The following is a 23,523-nucleotide window of genomic DNA, read 5'->3' as shown; positions in this document are numbered from 1 at the left end:
CTGAGCTTCGCTCGCCCGACTTGGGTAGATTACAGTGCTTATATAGAGCATTTATATAACATCAATATCTCATCCTCGCTTATTTTAATAGATATACCTCTCACACATGTTTTCTCAAAAATCTCGAAAGACTGAACGAACTTTTTTAACATTCTTTTGGCAAAAAATGAAGTGAAATATTTATTTCATTGTAATATAAGACATTTTTCCACAATAGCAATAATAATACTTTGAAATGTGCTCATGATTCAAAACAGGAGGGATGTGCCAGTACATGATATTATTCATAATTAGATTCATACATAAAATAAATTTACATTGTGAACAATCGATGGAATGAGGGGTAAAAATGAAGAAGAAAAAGAATTTTTCCCACAATTATAAACGCAAAAATATTTCTGCGTCGCGAATTTCGCTGACTCAATTGTGGTTTTGAAATAAATTTCAAACCCATCTGCATGTACACGCCATCATATTTTTCATTAAAATGCCTTATAACTGATTTTCCTTATTATAATTTTGAATCCTCTATTGTTTTACTTATTATTTTGAGGTTTCTTTTATTTTAGCTCGATTCAAACAAATGTAGAATACTATACTTACATATTTATAGATAGTCAGTCATTTGGAAGCATGAGCATTTAAGGCAATTTATACGATACTACATTGCATTGCAATTGAGAGGGAAGGAAATAGAGAGAAGGACTAAAAAAATGGAAGATGTTTTCCATTACGATATAAAAATTGTATATTTTTCTTCATCTTTATTTTTTTTTGTGCTTGCTTCAGTCATACATTTATGAATAGGGATGTCAAAAATATGGGTTTTTACTATTTTTACAAATACTAAAATACCCAAAATGTAAAACCCAAATAATTGTACAAATATCTTAATGGTGCTTTATACAAAATATTCTCCTCAAAACGGTTTTGGTCAATATAAAAAAATACTATATTTGAGTAAAACACCCAAATATTAAAAAAAAAAAAAACCATAAATACGTAAGTATTTGTATTGACATCTCTATTTATGCATGAATTATATGTAACAGAGCTTGTGACTGAATGGTACAAGGATAAATGTTCAGTTAAGGAGATGAAGAGAAGGAAAAAGCAAAATGAAATGAAATTATTAGAGATGGAAGAGAAAAATTTTAAGAGCTCTGGGAAAATATTTAATGGATTTCGTAGATTTCCGCTTATTTATTGTAATTTGTTAAATAAACATAATGATCAAATGGAATAAAAATCAACTATGATGATGTACATTAAGAATCAAGTTGAGCTTAAAAAAGTTTTTATTTCTAGTATCAAAATTATGGAGATTATGCATTTATATTAAATTAAATTCATTTATAGAACTTACACAATTTTACAAAATATTCTGTTTCTCTTAAAAACCAAGAGAATCTAAAAAAAATTGTCAACTTCTTCAATCATACCAAAGACTGTATAATTTATACAGAAGGAAAAGGGCAAAAGACCCAAAGAATCAGGACGATAAATAAGAAGTTGAAAAAAAATCAATGCACTCATTCAATTAAACTAAGAATCACTATAAAATAAATATCAGAAAGAACAGAATGTACATACCATCCAGTAGTCTGCTCAACTACCATTATTGTTTCATTTGCTGTCTGCTTGTTGATTTGTTCACAAACTGCTCTAGATTCCAAACGTTGTGTTGGCTTCTCTTTTGTTATGTGAATCGTACCATCGGGTCTATAAGATTGTCATCATGGTAAGTACGGATGGATGAAAACGAGATGTGAAAGTGAGAAAAAAGAGAGATGTGAAGGAAATTATTTTTAAATAATTCAACATGCATGTATAAAAAAAGGCTTTCCAATGACATGATATTCGTCATTGATATTGAGATGAAAATCTACATACTTTTGATGTACATTGTATGACAATTCTCCATTCAGTGAATGCCAATGTTTTGGCTCCTTGAACCATTTTGGAAAATCACATCTCTCGGCTGGACCAAAACGTTTTAACGTCATGATGCGTGATCCAAATTCAGGATTTTCTAAACCAGTACATGTAGCATCGCCTGATTGTGCAAGTCGATATTCAACATCCTTTGAGCCGGCTAATGAATATGTTATAAAAAAAGAATGTTTTTTGTGTATGAAATAGACAGTTTTGATTGTCATTAGTATACTTTAAATGAATTGCTTTTCGTTTTCTATATTTACACAAAATACTAGCCCGCTTATAGGTAGATTATAACCATATAATTCTGTAATTCACAACGAGGGATCGGAAAAATCTACATAGTGTGCAAGATATTGATTAACAAAAATAGTTCCATCCCTTTGTTTCACACTTTTCCATAGTCATATAGTCACACGAAAGAATGAATAGATAAACATAAAAACAAATCATTAAATATTGAATACCGTATAAAGTGAGCCAAAGAGAATGGAGATAGTAAGTGGAAGTGAAATGGAGATATAAATTGTATGTCCACTTGATTCACATCATTTGCAGTAAAGAGTAAACGCATGGAAAATTTTGACATCGGATTCTTATTTTATTGACATTTATGAGTGAGTTTATTTGAATTTTGTACTTCCTCCCCACTTGAAAATCACCTCTTCTGTCTCTTTTGCTTCCTTTCTTCTATTTATTTTATTTGTTGTTATTTGAAAATCGAGCATGGATGATGATAGTCGATAGTCATTATTAAATTGATGGTACTTCTGGACTATTGGTACATCTGGTTATGTTTATGCATTCATTCTCTTCCCCTTTTCAATTCCATTCAGAACTCACAAATTTTTTGTTATGTACGTATTTATAGTTATGAAAATATTTTTATAATAAAAATTTATGTAAATTGAAGGGCAAAACTTTTCCGTTTACAGATACAGGCAGGAGTGAAAAAGAAGGAACGATTTATAAAATTTTATGCATGAAAAGTAAAACATGAGAGTGTGGGGAAGACGAAAGTGAAAGAAAGAAGGATGAAATGATGGAAGATGGAGAAGATGTGGGGGATAATAACTTTTTACTTCAATTACCATAATTGACACTACAATTTAGTGAAAACTGCACTTCGTGTCAATGATAGTTATGGTAAGAATAAATAATTTGAATGAAAGTTTGTCTGTTTCTTTCACTTTATATGAACTTAAATTCTTTTGATAAATTTAGAAAAAAATAACGTGATTTTACCTTGCATTTCATTAAAAAAAACAATTTCTTTTAAAATACAAACATCCAAATTACCTAAATTTATAGTATTAAAAAACAAAAGAGATAGGAACAGTAATTGAACACAGAGAAAAGTGTGAAAACAAAATTTAATTAAAAACTCTTCTGGACTGAATCTGTCATTTTACAGAAATGATTAAGTGCCACCACAACAACCCATTATTACCCATTTACTAAAAGTCTAACTAAAAGCAATTCTGCATGTGACCTAAATTGCCTTACCGTGTTTAGAATTTGCATTAATTTTCTCATAAACAAAACATCGGAAACGCTCTTCGTTCGATGTTGCACGACTATGCGATAAGGTTCCAACAATGTAATGAGCATTACCATCCTTCCATGTTGCCAAGCAGGTTAATTCCTCAACTATACATATATTTTTTGATGATGTTGGATAAGGCAGGAAATTAGAGAAGAGACAAAAATTTGATTAAAAAATTTTGTGCTCCATAGCTCGAGGGTAATCATTGACTTTATCATAAAAAATACTAAGGGTCATGACATTTGCATACTCACCAGTACTTTCAGTGCCTTCAACATCCGGACATGCTTGAAAATTGAGCATCATTCGAGTATCTTCTGTGCAACTTTTTATCTTTGATACTGGACTCTTGCATTCACCAATTCCACGACTATATGTGAATGCGAATTGTCCTATTGAATAAGAGTAAAAAAATTCGAATAATAATAGATGAAAAAATTCTTCCATAATGCAATAGGTGTCATAGTGATATTGAAATTGTTTCATATTACAAAGAACATGAAAAAATTATTTGATATTTGTTTTTGCCTTTTTGAAGTGAATGAGGAGGAAGCCAGAGAGAATGAGTAGTAAAAAAATTAATTAAAATACCATCAGTGTGTGCCTCCAATATAATTTTTAGTCCTGTTTATTGAAAATTGATTGATTTTTTGTTGCTACTCTTCTCTCTACTCGCTTATGTCACGACAACTTTTTTTCCAATAAGTGCAAAAGAAGCACCAGACGTTGGCATAGTTCCCATAAAGGTAATGAGGAATTTTCACAGGAGGTGGCAAGATAAAGACTATTAAAAAAATTAAAAAACATGTTCATACCTTTCAATGGCGCTGGACACTTAACAGGCTCGGAATTCATTTTGAATAGACTATGAAGTGTAGCATCGCCTGGAATTTGTTCGCAATAAAACTGAAGCATATCTCGAGCGGCTAAAGTGATTGGGAGGAAACAGATAAAATAAATTAATTTCATTTTTTTTTCTTTATCGATGAGAATGTTATTGGATATAAAAGTCATTTTATTGGAATTAATTTTCTGTTGATTTAATAAGTCATTTTCTGCTCAACTTGTAATGAAGTTTTTTTATGTTTTACCTATGAATCAGTAAATGCGTCAATTGGAATTTATCAACTTGCATAATTTTATTTTAATAACAAATCTATTCATACCCTAAATTCATCATTGATTGAAAAATTATTTTTCTCTTCTCGACAATTTTAAATATCAAAGCAAATGCAAACAATCAAGTCTAACAAAAAGGGCATGTCCATATAATCGAGGGCAAGTACTTCAATAATTATTAATTCTTCAACCCCTATTTCGTTGATGTCAAACTCCTTTTTAATTTCAAAATGATTTACCACATATTTTATTAGTATATAGGAAAATTGGAAAATTCATCCGTGAGGCATGTCCAGTAATCATATTTATATATGTATCCGTGTGTCCACAACCAGTCTATATTGAAAAATTGATTATCAACATACGTACGCTCACATCAACTTTCAATTCACAATTTAACAACTCCATTTTCTGCGTTTTTCATTTCCGAAAAATGAAAAAAAATATATATATATATATATATATATAGATCGAATGTAGTCGATTCAGTGTGATGTGGGAATGAGACACAAAAAAAAATTTATTTAAAACCCCTTGAATCGAATGCAATCATCGCTTTTTTGGATCTTGAAAATTTCAATGAACAACATACAAATAAAAATAACAACATTGGATCTTGTGAATGTGAGTGAGACCGTATAATTAAATCTAATTTGAAATAATTCAATTGAACATAAATAACCAATTTTGCGAACCCTTCACAAAACGATTGGAAAACTCATTTTTTTTTCTTCTTTATAAATAATGTGAAAACTCATCGAATCATCAAATTAAATCGCACTCTGTCTACTCTTTTGCAATTTTCATCAACGTATACCCATACATTTGCAAACTAGTATTTATTTTATAGATACATATATTCGACCACTCTGATAACACATAATTTGAGTAAAATTACACTTTATGTGCCATTCAAGTGTGATGATGATATATGTTTGTGAAATTCATTGCCAAATTCAGGTGGAAAAGTTTTTTTTTTTCTTTGGCAAATATGTCTATTCTTTATGCTAGTTGTTGAGCATCTTTCTTGTTTGTGAAATTTAAAGGAGGTTCCATTATTAGCATACTTGAAGCTTTTATTGCTAAATCAATTTTCAAAAGAAAAATTATGCAAATAAATTATATCTATGTATACATATCTTCCTGATAAAATTAATTTTGTTTCAGATCTCAACTTGAATAACTATATAAATATTCGGTTTTCAACCTTTATAATTAAGTTTAAACTTAATTCTACTAGTCTTAGATAATTTTAAATACGCTTTGTGATTTTTTTCTTTAAATTTAAAATAAAAATGTCCATCTTAGAAACTTTTCAATACTTCAATTGTAAGGAACGTCAATATTCAATCTGAGAGAACTAAATTTTATAAATTTAATATAAAAGAGTTGAAAATAGTTTTTAAGATCTTTTACATCTTCCTAATTTGCTTCAATTTTGATCAAATTCTCTATTATGAAGCAATACAAAATGAACACAGGTTCATTTTATAGTTCATTTAGCATAAAAATTAATTCTTTTCCATGAAATTTCATTACACAGTTTGATACAATTTTGTATCTAGCAATTGTATTGCCACCGACAGGACAGAGAAAAAAATGCAAACATCATGAAGAATGGCTAGGAATAATAATAAAAAAATATGATTGCGAGAGGTAGACAATCCTCCCCATATTACCACACATGAACAATAAATCTGTCGTCAAAATCGTGGGGAGCATGATAAATAAAATTGAAAAAGGAGATTATTAAAAAATCATATGGGGTTCCGCCTCTTTGCCCTTTTTGGAAAATGAAACGAAAAAAATCTTTCATGCTGTTGATATGTCAACACATGCACAAAGTTAGAGAAAAAACTTCTGTTGTTTATGATTAATTTTTAATTAAACGCTTAAATGCAAAATATAAACTTTAATATTCATATATGAATGGATTTATGAGATTATCAATTTTTTGTACCTACAGAACATTTTTCATAAAAAAAATTAAAAATTTTTTGAGCGGAAAGTAAACTTGAATGTTTAATTAATTTCATTGTCATCAGATAAAAGTTATCGGTATAATCAAGAATGTCAGTGACAGTAGATTTAATGTGGGACGGAATGCGAAAGTATGTGAAATATTCAAGGTGAATTTTATTGGATCTCATTACACTCACATCATTAAATCATTAATGAAAATATATGGAGCCAATTAAAGGATTGTAACAAAAGTATTATCAAAAAAATGTGCTGAAAAAAGACGTCAATCAAAATTAAAGCGAAAGCAAGTGAAGTATGTGATAATGATTATATCAATGGGATCGTATTAGACATAGAGATTTCTCATCTCATATGAACTTCTAATTTCCACTCAAATAAAGTGGAAAGATGGGATGGCTGAAACAGAAACAACATCCAAAAAAATCCTTTCAATCGTAATTATTTATCGATTTTCCTGTCTCATTCAATTTCTGTTGAAAACGCACGATGTGATCGAGAGAACGATGGAAAAAGGATGGAGATAGCAAAAAGGGATGCGAAGATACTTTTTGAAGCTTAGCAAAGAAGCAGTAAGCAACTAACGAAAAATAAAAATAAATAATTGATAAGGCATTTCGTATAGCAATAAGTGAACATTTTGTAAACTTGAAACGGCTTTACCGTATCTCTCATACACATACATACATTTTAGATATCTTGAAAATGGAATGGGAAAGAAAATGAAAATTCTCACAAGTGCCACTCAAATTCAAATTCAACTTCAATTTTCTTTCCTTTATTGTTTATTTATCTATTATGTATGTTTGTGCGAATTTTTTTTGAATCTTATAGTCTATAATTCTCTATAATAGAGTAGCAAAAAGTCACTTCTTTTTATTGGAAAAGTCTGTGACTTTAAAAGTTTAATGATCTCATAAGACTTTTTGGTGCAATACTCTCTTAATGTCTGTGAATGTCATTTTGAGGTTACACAGAAAAATTAGAAAATCTCAAGTGACTTTTATTCAGCAATTTATTATTCAAATGTACCAAGGATATAAGAAGAAATTACTCGTAGGCTGACTCTTTCAAAAACATTATTTTTAACTCTATTGAAACACCTCCACGTGTTGAAAAGGGAATAGCAACTCAAATCAAAAGTTCTTTAAACTTTTTGTTGATTTAAATTTTTAAGATTTTTCAAAGTGGTATTTTTTCTCTTCCCTTCTTGCATCATTTATATTCATTTGTGGTTAAACACTTTTATATCAATCCAAAAATTTTCTTATTCGTATTTGTCTATACAACATTTGACTATTTATTTATTAAGCCTGATGAAATCCCACATGATTTGTTGCCTTTTCCTTTCTCACTCTTGTTCTTAACATAAATTTTGACTTTTAACTGACAGATGTACTTTTAGTTTGTCGTATGCCTTGTATTAAAGAATAATGTTTCGTGAACTTGAGGTATTACATCAGCAGTTGCTTATGGGAACGAGATGTTAACTTTCGTATTTTGTATTTGGTAAAGTAAGTAGGAGGGAATCAGCAGCGAGAAAAATTATTAATAATTTTTCATAAAATAATCCTGTCACGTAGTTTGCTGAACTTTCTTTAACAATAATCTGTATTAGATAAATTTACATAAGATTTTAAAAAAAGAAATTTTATTTTAATATTATGTGCGTTATGTCCGTTAATCCTTAAATAACCTAGTTTTAATAAAAAATTACATTTATACGTCCACTTTCATTTATTTACTCAATAAATACACGTTACACAATCTTCATGGCTCTTTACCAACTTGCCTTAATTTTATTCATCAGGTTCATTATAATTAAAGATTGTTTTCTTCTTTATTCTGCTTTTGACTTGAATAAAAGTGGAGCAATCATTTTGATTAGTTCAAGAGATGCAGAATTTTATCTGACAAAAAATATTTCATTGATTATTTAAGTTGTAAGACATTAGAATTAAAATCTATTTTTGAAATGTGAAAATTCTACAGTTTTAAGAAAAATCTTTTTGTAGTAGTAAAATATTTGTGAAAATTCTCTTTTAATTTTGAAAACAAATTTAATCTCCTACTTCTTACACTAGAATTACAACAGATTTTGTTCTGTTGAATTTAAATAGTTATAAACATGAAATGATAATTCACGACTTTTTAGCAAGAAATCATTGAATAATGATACTTACACTCATCAAACAAATTATCCCCCTTATAGTTTACTGATTTCTTGATTTTACAAACTTTTCTAACATTACTGATTATTTGTTTCTAAATTTTCCATTATACTGTAACACATAAATCCAATGCTCTTGCTTTCAAACTCTAACAGTTCGTAGCAGTAATTAAAATTTTAAAAATTAAAGCAAAAAATATCATCCAACGTACATTTTAAGGGAAGAGAATGCTTTTCCAAAAATAAAAGTTTTAATTAAATCAAGACAAGATGATATTTTGTTGAAGACAGGAGGAGTCGAGCGTACAAGAAAGAGACAAAGTATAATAGAGTGAGATATAAGTGAAAGAGAATGAAAAGTATACAGTTAGTTTTGTAGGTAGTAAGGAAAGAGTAGATTGTCTTTGCACATTATTTGCCTTGGCAAAACACTAATTTAGCAATTTAAACTCCATCATCGAAGTCAGTAGTTTGCTCATTCTACTTTTACTTCTTCCTTCATTTTCAAAAGTTAATGGAAGTTGACGAGGCGTGAATTGTTGATGATGATGCTAGTATGAGTGGAAAGAAGGATTTTTTCAAAGAAGAATAAGGATGCTGGTGTGGGGAACATGAATTGCCATGGAAAAAGGAATCAGCAAATATATAAAGTTAAAGTGCTATATTTTTCATCAGAATTTCCGAGAATTGAAATAACCATCTTAATTTATAGAAATATACATGATCCTTCTCTCTCATTCGAGTCCATTTGGGTTATTTTAAAAGCCAAATGAAAATGGAGAAAAATTACAAATGAATGAGAACAATGGGGAAGTTGAAAGAGCAACATGGAAAACGTTTTTTCGTTAAAAAAAGCTTTTATTTCTTCATCCTCTCTTCATCTCCATATATCCAATATATATATATATATGTTGGACAGATTTCATAACTTTTGTCATCTGTTAATGAACGACATACTCCATTTACAATTTTTTACTTAAAATTAAAAAGTTCGTTTTGCTTAATTTATTTACTTCTTCAATATAATTTAGACTAGACGATAGATCCTTATCTGAAAGTTCATTACGACAACATATTTTGAGATTGCATGAGATGATAAACTAAAACTCAAATAGACGATGAGATTATGTAAAGTCAAAGTAATTAATGAGCATTAAAGTTTCTGTCATTAGACAATAAGTAGCAAACAATTCAATTGAATTGATACTTGATGAGATTGCAAATTATTCTTTTGAAAATACTGGCATGTAGGCGACATGCAATTTGTGTCACATGTTGTGAGCATCTTTTCAAATATCAATTTAGCTTTGAATTTATTTAAAACATCAAGTTTATGTACAATTTACTTTAGAATTCATTGACACGATGCTAACCTCTTTAAACAAGCTTGATGACTAATTTTTATGTCATTGTCAAGTGAAGTTAAAAAAAAATAAAAATGTAAACAAGTCAATGTATCTTTAATAAGAATTGAGTACAATAAGATTCTTTATATTAAATAAACAAGAGTAATTTAAGAAAAATATTTCTTTGTCCATCATCGTCGTCTGTTTTTCCCTTCGAGCCAAAATAACTTTGAATTTGAGAAAAAATAGAAAAGTGGGAGGATAGAAACAAAAAAAATAGAGCAAAAAGGAGGATTTGAAATAAAAGAAAAAAAAAAATAAATAATGAAGAGAAACATATTTTTTAAGTAGTTGAAAATAGGATTTCATGCTTCAAAAAATTCTGTTTTTGTTAAGGTAACAATACAATTGTGTGACTGTTGTGCCTATATTTTTATCATATTTGTATTACCTTCATATTGTTGAATTTAAATAGAAGATAAATCTTTTGATAGACATTGAAAAATAAATTTTAAATTACTTCATGTTGCCAATGGTTATAAAATCCTACTGATTTTCTAATACATCTTAAACTCAGAAAAAAACATCAGTAAAAATCCAAAAGTCTGAGGGAAACAGAGATAATATATTTAAAGAAATACTTTACTTTTTCATAAAATAATTGCAAAACTTAAAGATTTTCCATTACTATTTTGTTGCTAACTTGTATCTATTATCTCAATTTAATGGCTTCTCCCATCTTGTCAATAATTGATACAAGAAGAATTTTCCATTGAGATGGTGAGTGATAAGTAAGTTGATGATTAGAAATTATTGAGAATTCCTCCCATTTGCTAAGTGTGGAGAATCTTGAGTAGTAGACAAGAAGCCTTAATTGATTGACACAAAGTATGAGTTAAGATATTGAGATAAAGCTCTATGTTGTATATAATTCCTCTTCTTCATCTTGAGTTTAATTAAGACAGGGGATAGCTTTAAGGATGAAAGAGTGAAAAAAAGTCACTGAAATTTTGTTCCAGTTACTACAATTTTTTCCGAAGTTTTCATAAACGTATCATCCCCCTACTACTCATGAAATAATTACCGTTTCTATGGACAATGTAGAAAAACGCGAGATTGAAAAATTAACGTGAAACTTAACAGAAAAAGAAATAACTACAATATTATTGCTGGAAGCAACAAAGCATTTTCACTTTATCAGCACAATACAAAAAAAAATTCAATACAATTTATATATAAAAATATGATTTTCAATTAAATGAAATATTTGCACTCTCTTCTCTGCTATTTGTTTGCTGAAACTTTATTGAACTGTGAAAAAATTCAATTTGCAATCAAACATAAATACAGAAAAAATGGCAATCAGAGTTTTGCTCTTGCTTTTTTTATATATATATATTTTATTTTATTATAAACTTTTTTTTCTCTTTCTGTTCTTTCCTCTTGCTTGGATCAATTCCAATAAATGATGAAAAACTTTTAGTATAATGATTAATTTAATTAGCAACATTGCAAAAATTTAAAATTTTTCTCTTTTTTGCATTGCATTCATGTCTTTTTCATAGTGTTCACTCACTTCGATGTGAAAATTATTATTTTAATGAACGGATCATTATACATTGAGGTTTTCTAATTCAGAAAATAATCATTCATTAGGAAAATATGAAATTTGCATTTATTCAACATTTATTAATTAACCTGAGACTTTATTGAGTATTTGTGGAACATATTAGGTTTCATTATTGCGTATTTGGTGCACATATCAATGTTTTTAAAATGTTAGTCATATTGTTTCTTGAATTCCTACAAAGAACCCCAATTTATTAGCTTAAAAGCCAAAATAATTTCCAAAACTCAACGAAATTTGCGAAAACAATATATTTCATAAGCTCTTAACCAGCATCTTTTGTAGATTCAAATACATTAACACATACTGTATGTATGTTCAAGTGTACATGAATAAATCAATAAAATCACACTACACTTCACAATAAAATAGAATCCTTATCAACTGTTGCTAACTTACGGTATAGTAAATATTTAGGCATATATAGCAAAATAGAATGAAAAAAGAAGAATCTATTTTAGTCATCATTCAATTATTTATTCCTTCACGATTGGCTTAAGATTAATATGAAATTATGATCGATGTCTGTTCATTGAATCTAGTTTGTTATATATCGACAGAATATGTAAACACATATCTCCTCTTTGCTTCCTTTAACACTCTTTATTGTACTGTTCACATTATTAAATGATTGATGTTGTTATCTTCCATCTTTAAACACATTTTCAGAGCCTTTTCATATTTCTTTTCTGTGAAATGGAGAAGCCATTCGAAAGTTTTTCCTAGTCACACATGTGTGTATTTCACAAAGTATTTGTATGTGTGAGTGAAAATGTCCTTAAATAAATCTATCATTGTGCCTATATTCACTTCATACATTCAATTTTCTCGACAATTACATGAGACAACATATATACAAGGCAGAGCATGTGTTATTATTGTACAAATTCTACTCCACTCTCTAGATCGAGTGTCAATAGAGAATGACAAATATTATCCTATTGCATTTCGACTACTCATGCTCCATGTGCCTATAAGTATAATGAATGAATATCGATATATTTTTTTATCATATCACAGATATGTCGTCATGACAAGGGAAAGCTACTTTTTTATGGACAAAAAGGGCTTAGAAAATATGATGCATTTAGACATTAAAATATGATATAAAGAAAAGCATTATTTATTTAACTAACTGACCTCTACATTCAATAGTCTTCTTATGACTAGATACACATATATCTTTAATCATTCGATACCTAATCAATCAAAAATTCTGTTGAAATTTTATTAATTATTTATAGCACCAAATCGGTTTTTCTATAGTTACACACTTACACAAACACGGAAAAAATTGAGCAAGAGATTTGGGGAGAATAAAGGCATTGTCGACACCCTTTTGCCCTTTCTTTACAGCCTTGCTCAAATATAGTGATAACATTGATGCCTTGAACGTGAGTTTGTTTCTAAAGGAATAAGAAGTAAATTTATGTGTTTAACAAGTATAAAAAGAAATAAGGAAAGAAAAAAGTTTTTCCTCACTCGCAAATACCTTTTCTTATGTGTGCTTTTCGGAACAAACCCCCTTATTCGATGGCATTAATGAAATGGAACTATCTACTTCAAGCCTATGTTTATACATTTTGTATAACACACCTTATAGAAAGTGAGTATTTAAAGAAGAAGTTTGCTTTTAAAAACTTTTTTAAGTCACTTAAAAATTAGAAAATGGATGGGAAAGAAAAAAGGTTGAAATGTTTTCGTTGATGGAGATGAAAATGTAGAGTCATGTGAAATTTTACGTGAGCTTATAAATGGAAAAAGAATTAGTAAAGCTAAGACAGGTAACTCTTTGCTTTCTTTGTGAAATATCATACTTATTGACGAGCAAGACTTCTATATTTTTAACACTAATGCTGATCTATAGTACCTAAAATAATGATAAAAGAATTATTCTTTTCGATTTTTTGGATTAGTTCTCTCTTGTAAATGCACATATTGTACATGAAAGTTTTTCATTTCTCACTAGGTAAAGTTTTTCTTCACTCTTCAACTTTTCGTCTGTTTTCTCTACTAAAGGCTTTAGTAGAATTCAAGTGGAATAAATGATATGAAACAAGAGCATTTTTACCGATTTTTCTTCTAAAAAGTCTGTAGAAACAAGAAGACAATGAAGATAAGTAGCAGTTTGTAGAATAGTAAACGGTAGTGGAAAAAAATATATATATTTTATGATGATGTTTTACAGGTATATTCATCATGTCGGTTATGGACATTTTAAAATTCTATCAAGCATAGCAAATGTTTGATTATCTTTCCATTTCACTTTATATGTGAATAGTAGTCGTGAAGTGGATAGCAAATATATGAATTTTCAACGTTTATTAATATTCTGATCTAGAAATTTTCCTGGAATTAAATATAATTTATGTAGTGAATTTCTTGAATGATAATGTTGTCTTGGCTGGTTTTTAAGTGTAATTTATAACTTCGTGATAGAGTTTTACTCTTCATATGTTCACTATTTTCCATTACACTATTAAATAAGTAAGAAAAAATCGCTTTGATAACTTTATTCCAACAAATGACAACCTTACTTCTCTGGTCTACTCAGCATTACTATTAATTCACTCATCTCGTACTTTTATATTTTCATTATTTTTCTCAATTTGAAAATTTTTCTTTCTCCGCATATCCTTCATTGTTTTTTTTAATGATCATTATGGATATTCTAAAACAACATTCAAATATAAAAGCACACAGATAAAAATTCTCAGAGGAGAATGGTAGAAACTATAACTATTTTTGAGGGAAGATCAATGTGTGCTTAGTTTGAACACAAAAATAGACCATATTTGTGAACGGATGGAAAATTTGCATATGGCAATGAGCTGGAACAGATTTTGCAAATTGCTTTCACATTTATATGAGAGCATCTTCTTTTCATTTTGCCTTTCTTCCTTTTCATATACACACGTTAATGGTTTGGGAGGCAACGGAGATTTTTTTTTTTTTGCAAAAAAAGAGCAAAAATTTTTTATTTTATGTTTTCATGTTTGTTTGTAAAATGTGCAGAAAAAACATAAAAGAAAAGGAAATCACATTGAAAATGTAATAAAATTCAGAGAATTACTTATCTTACAACAACATGTATTTACTTTATAAAATTCAATTTAAATGATGTGGGAAAACATTATTATGATGGAAGCTTTTTATGATTTTCGAATTTTAACAGAAATTGTTATTGAAACGAGGAAAAAAAATTCTGGTCTGTTAAGGTTGAGATGAATAATTTCCATCAAAATAAAACATCATTTAAATGAAATGGTTTTTAAGAAATTTTATTTAATCAATTTGTAATAATTTTGAAATCGATATTTTGAGTGTATTATGTTCACCCGTGTAGGCTTTTTGTTGAATTTTTATTTCAATATTGAAATGAGATTCAAGGTCGAAAAGTTTGAAGCTTTTGATGAAAATATAAAATATTCATGAAAGTAAAGTTATCAAATAACAAAGAATGATGTTCAAATATTGAATTTTCTGTAATTTAATAAAGATTTTATTAATGGGTTAAAATTTTGGATTGCTTCCTACACATTAATGACTTTACCTTCACAGTTTTTTTTACATTTTATTGAGAATCAAATGTTAAAAAAATTAATTTCGAATTGTTATCAAAAAATAATTACAAATCAGGCAAATGCCAAATGTTTTTAAGAAAGTTGCAATATATTCAAAGTTCATTACATTCTTCATGACAACAGACATCAAAAACAAATTTATGTTTCCTTAAAGGTTTCATTCTTTTCAATTCTTTTCATCAAAATCCTTAATATGTTTCATTCTTATTCTTTTCAATTTTTCAGTGAATGAAAGGTATTTGTATATAAATAAGTGAAAAAGGATCCATGGATGAAATTTTTTGAAGCAAGCTATATATATATATAATAACAAAACCCTTTTCTTCGCGTGTATCCATGTATACCTTCATACATCTATAATATAGACTCAAAATAAATGTTTATATAAATTCGTGAAATGAAATGAAAAGAAGGAAGCAGGAAAATTACTTGAATATTCATGAAAAAAAGGAGAAAATCTTTGAAACATTCATCCATACATGATTTATGACGAATATTTGAAAATGAAGAGAAAGAGCGGTTGGAAGGATATCTCAATCGTATTCATTGTAAATGAATGAAAATGAATATGATAAATTTTAATCTCGAAAAGATTTTTGAATGCTCGATATTATTTTATTTTAATAATTCAATTTAAAAAAAAAAATTTGCCTCACTACCTTTTTTACCATCCGATCCCATCTCGTTCTCATTTATGGTCCAGATGTTTGTGAAGCAAGTTTTTCTCACAATTAATTTTATTATTATTTCTGACATAATAAGTAGCATGGTTAGTATATTTTTAAAAATTACAAATCATTTTTATTCATGAAAGATTTTTTCTTTAAAAAGAAGTAAAAATTGGCATTCCGTAAGAACAAATTAGGCATATATTTTCATTTTAAGTGAATTTTATTGTAAAATAATTATTTTTTTCAATCTATTTTTTTGAAACCATATGAAGCTCAGTAAGTAAGTTAGCCAGTTGCTTTGAAAAATCTATAAGCTCTTTTTTAATTTAAAAATTCCCATCAAGGATGAAAAAACTGCCTGTAATGTTATGGATCTTCCATTATGACATTAAAAATTGGAAATGTTCTCATCTTTGATAAGGAAAATTTATTCTTTTTTATTTCAGACGCTTAAACGAAGAAAGGTTCCACTTTATGATTTACAAAGGAAAAGAGTGGTTGGGTGTACAAAAAAATGACAAAATAAACATTAATATAAAGAGTCACGAGGGATTTCTCATCTCCAAAAAAAATGCGTTGGCAATAAATGTTGCATAGGATAGGAAAAAAAAACAAAGTCAAAGTCAATGAGATCCCTTCGAAGAAGCTCCTCGGTTGCCACCAGATATAGAATAAATTTTTAATATGGAACATTCTTCAAAAATATAAGAATAAAAACAGAGAAGATAAAAAAAATGAAATATAAAAAGTACACAACGCATTTTGCGCCCCAAAGAATGCTTCATTAAATTGATTAATGATAAGAAAGTGGAAAAAATTAGACGAAGGCAGAAGAATAAAACAGAGGAAAGCAACAAAAGCGTTGAAGGAGAGAAATTGAAAATTATGAAAATTAACTGCGACGGGGGTATAAATGTGAAGGTAAATAAGAAGAAAATAAGTGACAGAAAAAATTATTCAATTTCTTCCATCATAAAAAATATGTATAAACAAATAAGAAAGAATAATTTCACAGGAAGGGAACAAGTGCACTCGGAACCATATAAAAAGCTTTTCTGAATAATTTTTACAGCATTCTACATTTTTATCGTTTTGCTACCCAGAGTTGGTAATTGCTCTCATATCAGAAAACAATACTAATTACTTTATTTTCACTATCTTTATGTCTATTGATTAATTAATTATAGTTCTGTCTAAAAATAAAGAGACATTTAATCAAACAAAATTAAATATCACCCCGTAACAACATTTTCTTTCACTATTCCGCAGTTTAATTCGTTGCCACAATACATAATTGAAGATAAATATGTACGTATAAGAGCAAATTTGACAACACCACGTCTCTCAACGGTAGACAACGTAAATAAATTATGCATTAATATTTTTATGTCATATTGTTTGCCCTTCGATTGTACACAATGTTACTCAACACCGACCGAAAAGAAAGCATTTCAAATTTCATCGTCTTCAACATGTCAGTAAATATTTTTATTTTATTTTTCATGTTTTTTAAGAGTTTTAGAAGAAGTGGAAATTTAAATACATTAAGTCAAATTGAATTTGTCATAAATAATATTAAGTGATAAATATTCTAAAATAACATGACCACACGGGCAATTAAGTCAAGGAACTGTGAAAACTTTTCATTTTCCTTTTTCTCTTTTGCTTTATTTTTATAATAAAATGAAATAAATAAAAGAAAAGAAAATGGAATTAGGAATTTTTTCTGTTGTTGTATTTTGCAATGAAAGTCACGTCGCTCTTTCAAAACCATTTTTATAATTTACTTATAGGAATGAAGAGATAGAGTGACTGTAAGAGAAAGAGAAACAGCAAGGCACTTAAAACACTCAACGTTCATTCATGCTGATAAAAAATAATGATTCACGGAAATTGTACTTACTCAACGTCATTCCCTACTTTTCTTATCCCTTTTCCCCCACTTCACATCATTTCTCTTTCTCTTTTTCAGGCGTTATGGGGATTAAAGCATTTTCTCAACGAAAACTTTATCTTGTTAATTTTTATCGAGAATAGTTGTCACGAGGGTTGAAAAACAAGAACTGATGGGAACATTAAATTAGAACTAATGCGGATAGATATCATGTTTAGTCACTTTAAAACCCTGTTTGTCTTATCATATTTTATAGGATTAAAAAATTTCTTTTCATTGTAAACAATAATTTCTATTCAATTTGCGTAACATCTCCTTATAGTTGAATACAATTCTTTTCATTTATCATTATCATTACAGTCATAATGATCGTTTTTATCATTAAATTGTTTCCAATGATAAAAAAGATAAATAAATAAAATGAGTAAAAGACGAAATTAAGATAAACAAGTCTCGATGTAAGCATATAGAATTCTTCTAATTCAGAATAACAGGACACCCCCAAAGAAGAATAACACGCAGCATGAACATTATTTTGCACAAAAAGGAAATTAATAAAAATTACGCATTCACTCCACATCTTAAAATTAATCTTAATTTATCAACAGCATCAGTAATAGCAATAGCGGTAGATTTTTTTTCTTCGTTTTTTACTCACAGACATGAACGAATAATACAACAGGAGAAGAGCGAAGAATTATGAAAGGTAAAAAGTGTATTAAAGTACGCAATTCTCTATCTTGTATTAAAAATATTAAATTTAGTCGTGAGGGACGAATATTTTAAATTATTTAATTCAAAGGTGTCTTCCGAGATATTATAAGCTTTACTGTTTTTTTCCGATTTATTTAGGTACACGAATTATAGCGATTAAGTTTTATGGTTTTCAAAAACAAATTAAATTTTAAAGGTCGATGTGTTTGGGAAAATTTAAAAGCTAGACTACAAAAAGTTTCTTGATTCATTCTTAATAATGAAAGTTAATCAAAAGTAAGTTTTGTTCATGAAGAAATTATTATGAAAAATGTTTCTTATTTAATAAAGAACTTCTAAGAACAAAAATAATTTTCTAATTTTACAACAAGGAGTCTGCGTCCTAAGAAACCCCAAAAATAGCAAACTCCATAAAGAAAAAAACGTTTGATATCATTCATGTTAAGGAGCAAAAATGTCTTTAAGTCAAATATTCAATCTTAAAGTAAAATCTATGCTTTAAAAATTTCAATTTAAAAAACTCACCTTCTAGATCTATATATTGATCAGTTCCTTGATATCTTGAGTCAGTATTATAATCGCTTCTGATTACACTACTGATAGCTGCTGATGATGGTTTGTTGTTTTGTTCTAATTCACATTCACTCTCCTTATACTGAAGTACATTTGGATGCTTTTCATAGATGACAACGCATCTTTTACAATCTGTATTTTTTCTGGAAATTAGAAAATAAGGAAAAAAAAGAGTGAGTAAATGAATGACATGACATAGTTTCTGTGTAGTTATTTTCTACAATTTTCTACATGAAAAGCGAGGAGGAAAAACCTTTAATTCAAAAGATAAACTTTTACTTAAAGCAGGAATGTTCATGTTTCATTTGACTACTTTTACCCCATGTATTGTTATATTTTTTTTTATGAAAAGTTTCACTTCAATGAAATTTTTCTTCAAAAGCTGAAAAATTTATTGTTGCAAGTTTTTCTGCACAGTTTCCATTCGTAAATGAGATATGTGAAATGAGTTGGGTGAAGGAAGAAGACAACCCAGTGATTTATGATGTGCTAAATTGTGTATTTTTCCGATTCGATTTGTTCGGAAAACTTTTATTGAATATTTTTTTTACTCTTTTTTTTTTGCATAAAGCTTGTTTTATTGGTTTCAATAGCAGCATCAGAAAAAATTTTTTTATGCATAACTATATATTTCAATTCATCGATCGAATTCCAGTTTTTTTTTTTAATTTTCGTACAGTTTCCATGCTGTATTGTTTGGCAGTTGTTACTTTAAAATTATCACGTTGCATTTTGCCAACTGGGTCACTAAAGTGACTATATCTTTATCATTTCGCATAATGACATTGAAGGAGAAAAGAAGAAGGAGAAAAATTCTAATATAAGATTTTAGAAAAAAAAAATTAAAAATTGTCGAAGATCAAAACCACCAACAGAATCTTTCTAAATATCCTGAAGGTCTTCATTTTCCACCCCTTGCATTTCATGCATGTACGTTTATTATTTTGTTCAATATTTATGAAATTTGCAACGACAACGAACAAAACTTCTTTCTTTATTTTTTTCGGCAAAAAGCAGATGTGACGAATAAAACTTATATAACTTTCTATTCTCTATCTAGTAAAAAATAGAGAGAAATGTACACATGTATATGATGCAAAAGCAAAAAGAGAAAGGGAAAGAGAGAGAGAAAAAGAAACAAAATGAGACTGAGGAATTGCACAACACGTGAATAATAATATGTTTTACATTTTGGATATATAAATGCACCCTCTAACAAGTAAGAATTTATAAAAAAAAAAGTTTTTAAGGATATGTGAGTAGCATAAAGTACTCTTTATCATCACGTCGATACATGTGTATAGAATATGCACAAATTTCATTTCTTTATTATTGCTTTATGAAAAGCAGCAGAAGAAAAAAAAACTTTGAAAGAAAAAGTTTCTCACTTATTCGTGCAATTCGTTAAGAGTTCACTTCACTGCTGATGCACTTTTATTCTTCTCCTCATACTATATCTCTCTACTACTCTATTTCCACTACTTATTCTGAACAGAAAGTTTGCCAGCCAAATGAAAAGAAGTTGAAAAAAAAAACTACTAAAAGTTATTTCTTTTGAATACAGATTGAATGGATTAATAATTTTATTGAAGGGTGAATTATGCTGTGCTTTATCGTGAAAGTTTATGGTGAAGTTTTAATTAAAATTGACTACGAATGAAATGCATTTTCAAAAACAATACAGTGTAATTAAAACGAATGGATTTTTAACTGAAGTATGAAGGTTTGAGTATGCAATTTTGACATGAATACATAAACACATACTCATGCTGTTTGTAAGGATTGTTCATAACATTTAGGGACAACAATCTTGATACTTATTCAATTTTTATTTTAAATAATCCATGAAATGAAAAATTTTATTATTCAGTAAATCGCAATTCATTATTAAAAGTATTAAATCCCTTTTCAAAATTTTTACGCGATTTGCCCATTACATTCGGCTTTAATTTTAAAGATCAAAGTTAAATTCTCATCAATCAATTTGGAATGGATTGTAAGGTAAACTATATTGAAATAGTCTGAAGAATTTTTCTTCGAATTTTATTCATCGTCTACACCAGACAATCAATCCATTCAATCCGTAAATTCTTTTGAAACTTAAAACTAGAGGATGAAAATTGAGATTGCGGATTGTGAGAAAACTAAAAAAAGGTAAAATGAGTACATTAAAATGCCTTTTTCGAGATGAAAACTTTTCATCGTCACGAAGTGAAGGGTTCTAAAGCTTAGTCAATTCACTCCAACTTTTCACGTGGAAAAAATACTTTAAAAAAGAAACTAGAAGTAGAATGAAAAGAACATCGAATAATCTAATTTGTAAAGTTCAACATTTCTTCCTTCTTTTCATGTACCTCAAATTCTTTTTTTGTCGTTTTTTTTACTTCCTCACAAAAATCAAGTAAAGTTCTTTAGAAAACTTTTCCTTCTATCATTTTTTTACACTTTACTTCGTGATTTTTTACTTTTTCTTTATGCGACAATTCGAAAAAAATTTACTCTAAAAAATCAAAGGATTTTCAAGTATTTTTGATCACTTACTCATTGACTAGTAGAAATTTATCACCATCACTAGCTACACATCGACCACGCGAGCTCATAGCTGAGCCGCTGAATGTAATCAGTTGTTGCTCTCCCGACTGGAACCACGATCCGTTCCATTGTGAAGGAAAGACACAATTTGTTGACGCTGAAAATATATAAAGAAAATGGAAAAATTTTAACATTAATTTCTTTTTATCACGAATAGCATTAAATTTTTGTTTTTATTCTGCAGTAGTCGAGAAACTTTTAGCTTTTGCATGTAATTAATTTTTTTACTATTTCATCGAGTTTTCAGCTCGATGCTTTTAACGAAAATTTAGCTTAATACAAAGTGAATGTTAATCCACTTATTGATGTTTCATATGATCTAATATTCTTGAACTAACAAATTTGATCTTTAAAACATGAGAAAACTTAAAATTTTATTATTAACAGTTAATTGAAGAAAAAGCGCTTTCTTCCTTGATGCAAACAAACACGTTTACCAATTATTTTTCCTTGAGACGGCAGAAAATTGGCAATAAATTCAAACACATATAAAAAAATTTTATAAATTATTTTTACTCAAACAAAAAAAGAAGTAACTGAAACTTTGGTGGAAGAACTTGGAGTGCACATAAATATTCTCTAAAATTATGGTTTCCTCTTCATGTTTTTAGCTTTTCTTGTTGTTGTCTTGCAATTGACTTTTTAATGGTGAACGAAACTTTCTTTTCCCTGGTTCTTGTAAGCACTGTTATCATGACGATGGCACGATATGAGATTCAATAATTTATTTTATGCTGTTTAATGACAATTATTTTTAAAAATAATAACGAATAATGAGAATTGTACCAACTGCAAGATGGTTCTATTTGTAAAATTTATTAAACAAGTTGTAATGTTCATTAGACATTGACTCTTGAAAGTTTTATGGTTCTGATGTTTTTTATGAATTATATAACTTTATCTTGGAATTTATTGTTTAAAAGGAAATGAGGCTTGTGACTAAGACAAGGTCACTGCTTAATTTTTTGAAAAATAGAAAATAAATTCATGAAAATGATAAACAACATTCATCTCACTTTGATCCCAACGGACAATGATGCTATTAGATTAAATCTATTGTAGAGTTTGCAAATAAATTATTAGCTTTAATGCAACTTTAATGGTCCACTCTAAAAAAATATATATATATAAAAAAAAATATTTTCAAATTCAATTTGGAATTAAAAAAAATGTATAAAAGCTTGTCAAATTAAAAATTCAGAAAGGAATAGCAGAAAATTCTTCTTCTTTAATTTAATTTGTTTTACCGTTTTAATGTTATCACACAGAATTTTCCTTTTTCTTTCTCTTTTTGTTAGCTAAAGTGAATAAGTGTTGGAATTTTTTTTTATTTATTTATGTTTGTACGTAAATATGAGCCTGCCAGTGCCATTAAGTGTCACCGAGTGCTCGTAACGTTCATTCCTCATTCTCATTTTCTATGTGTCATTACGATCCAGAGAAAGCTTTTTTTTTTTGTTTTAACAGAAGCATGAAAATTTATGTACGCAAGTCCTCGTACGCACTTTCATATACGAACAATATTCTCGACCACTAACCAAAAGAACCAACAAAAATTACTTTAATTTTTTTTTGAATGAAGCAAAAACAACAGCAAACGAGCGCGATAGAAACGATAAAAAGCTCTAGAGAGTAGTTTTAATTTATGGCAGCCACTCACAAGCCATCAAATATTCGAGATATTTTTCACCTGACGACGACTGAGGCGTGATTTTCAAAATTAATTTCAGCCACTGCAAAAATTCTTTGAAGATTAATTTTCTGTTCAT

General features: G+C 28.3%; 1 protein-coding gene across 3 annotated transcripts in view; it reads right to left on the bottom strand.

Annotated features, from left to right (window-relative positions):
* The window catches only part of LOC139086594 (uncharacterized), a 193,458-nt gene that overhangs the window by 8,353 nt on the left and 161,582 nt on the right, over positions 1–23,523 (bottom strand). For all 3 annotated transcript variants that reach the window (XM_070635092.1, XM_070635091.1, XM_070635093.1), the window contains exons 3-9: positions 21,704–21,851; positions 19,115–19,305; positions 4,300–4,410; positions 3,739–3,876; positions 3,445–3,588; positions 1,894–2,095; positions 1,594–1,722 (exon numbers count right to left, since the gene is read on the bottom strand). In XM_070635092.1, the coding sequence (XP_070491193.1) occupies positions 1,594–1,722; positions 1,894–2,095; positions 3,445–3,588; positions 3,739–3,876; positions 4,300–4,410; positions 19,115–19,305; positions 21,704–21,851 (1,063 nt within the window). The remainder of the gene's footprint in view (positions 1–1,593; positions 1,723–1,893; positions 2,096–3,444; positions 3,589–3,738; positions 3,877–4,299; positions 4,411–19,114; positions 19,306–21,703; positions 21,852–23,523) is intronic.

This window comes from Chironomus tepperi, unplaced genomic scaffold (genome assembly GCF_022539635.2).
Source record: "Chironomus tepperi strain 1889 unplaced genomic scaffold, CSIRO-AGI_Ctep_v1 contig_85, whole genome shotgun sequence".
Taxonomy (NCBI): domain Eukaryota; kingdom Metazoa; phylum Arthropoda; class Insecta; order Diptera; family Chironomidae; genus Chironomus; species Chironomus tepperi.
This window is presented reverse-complemented; position numbering and strand designations above follow the sequence as displayed.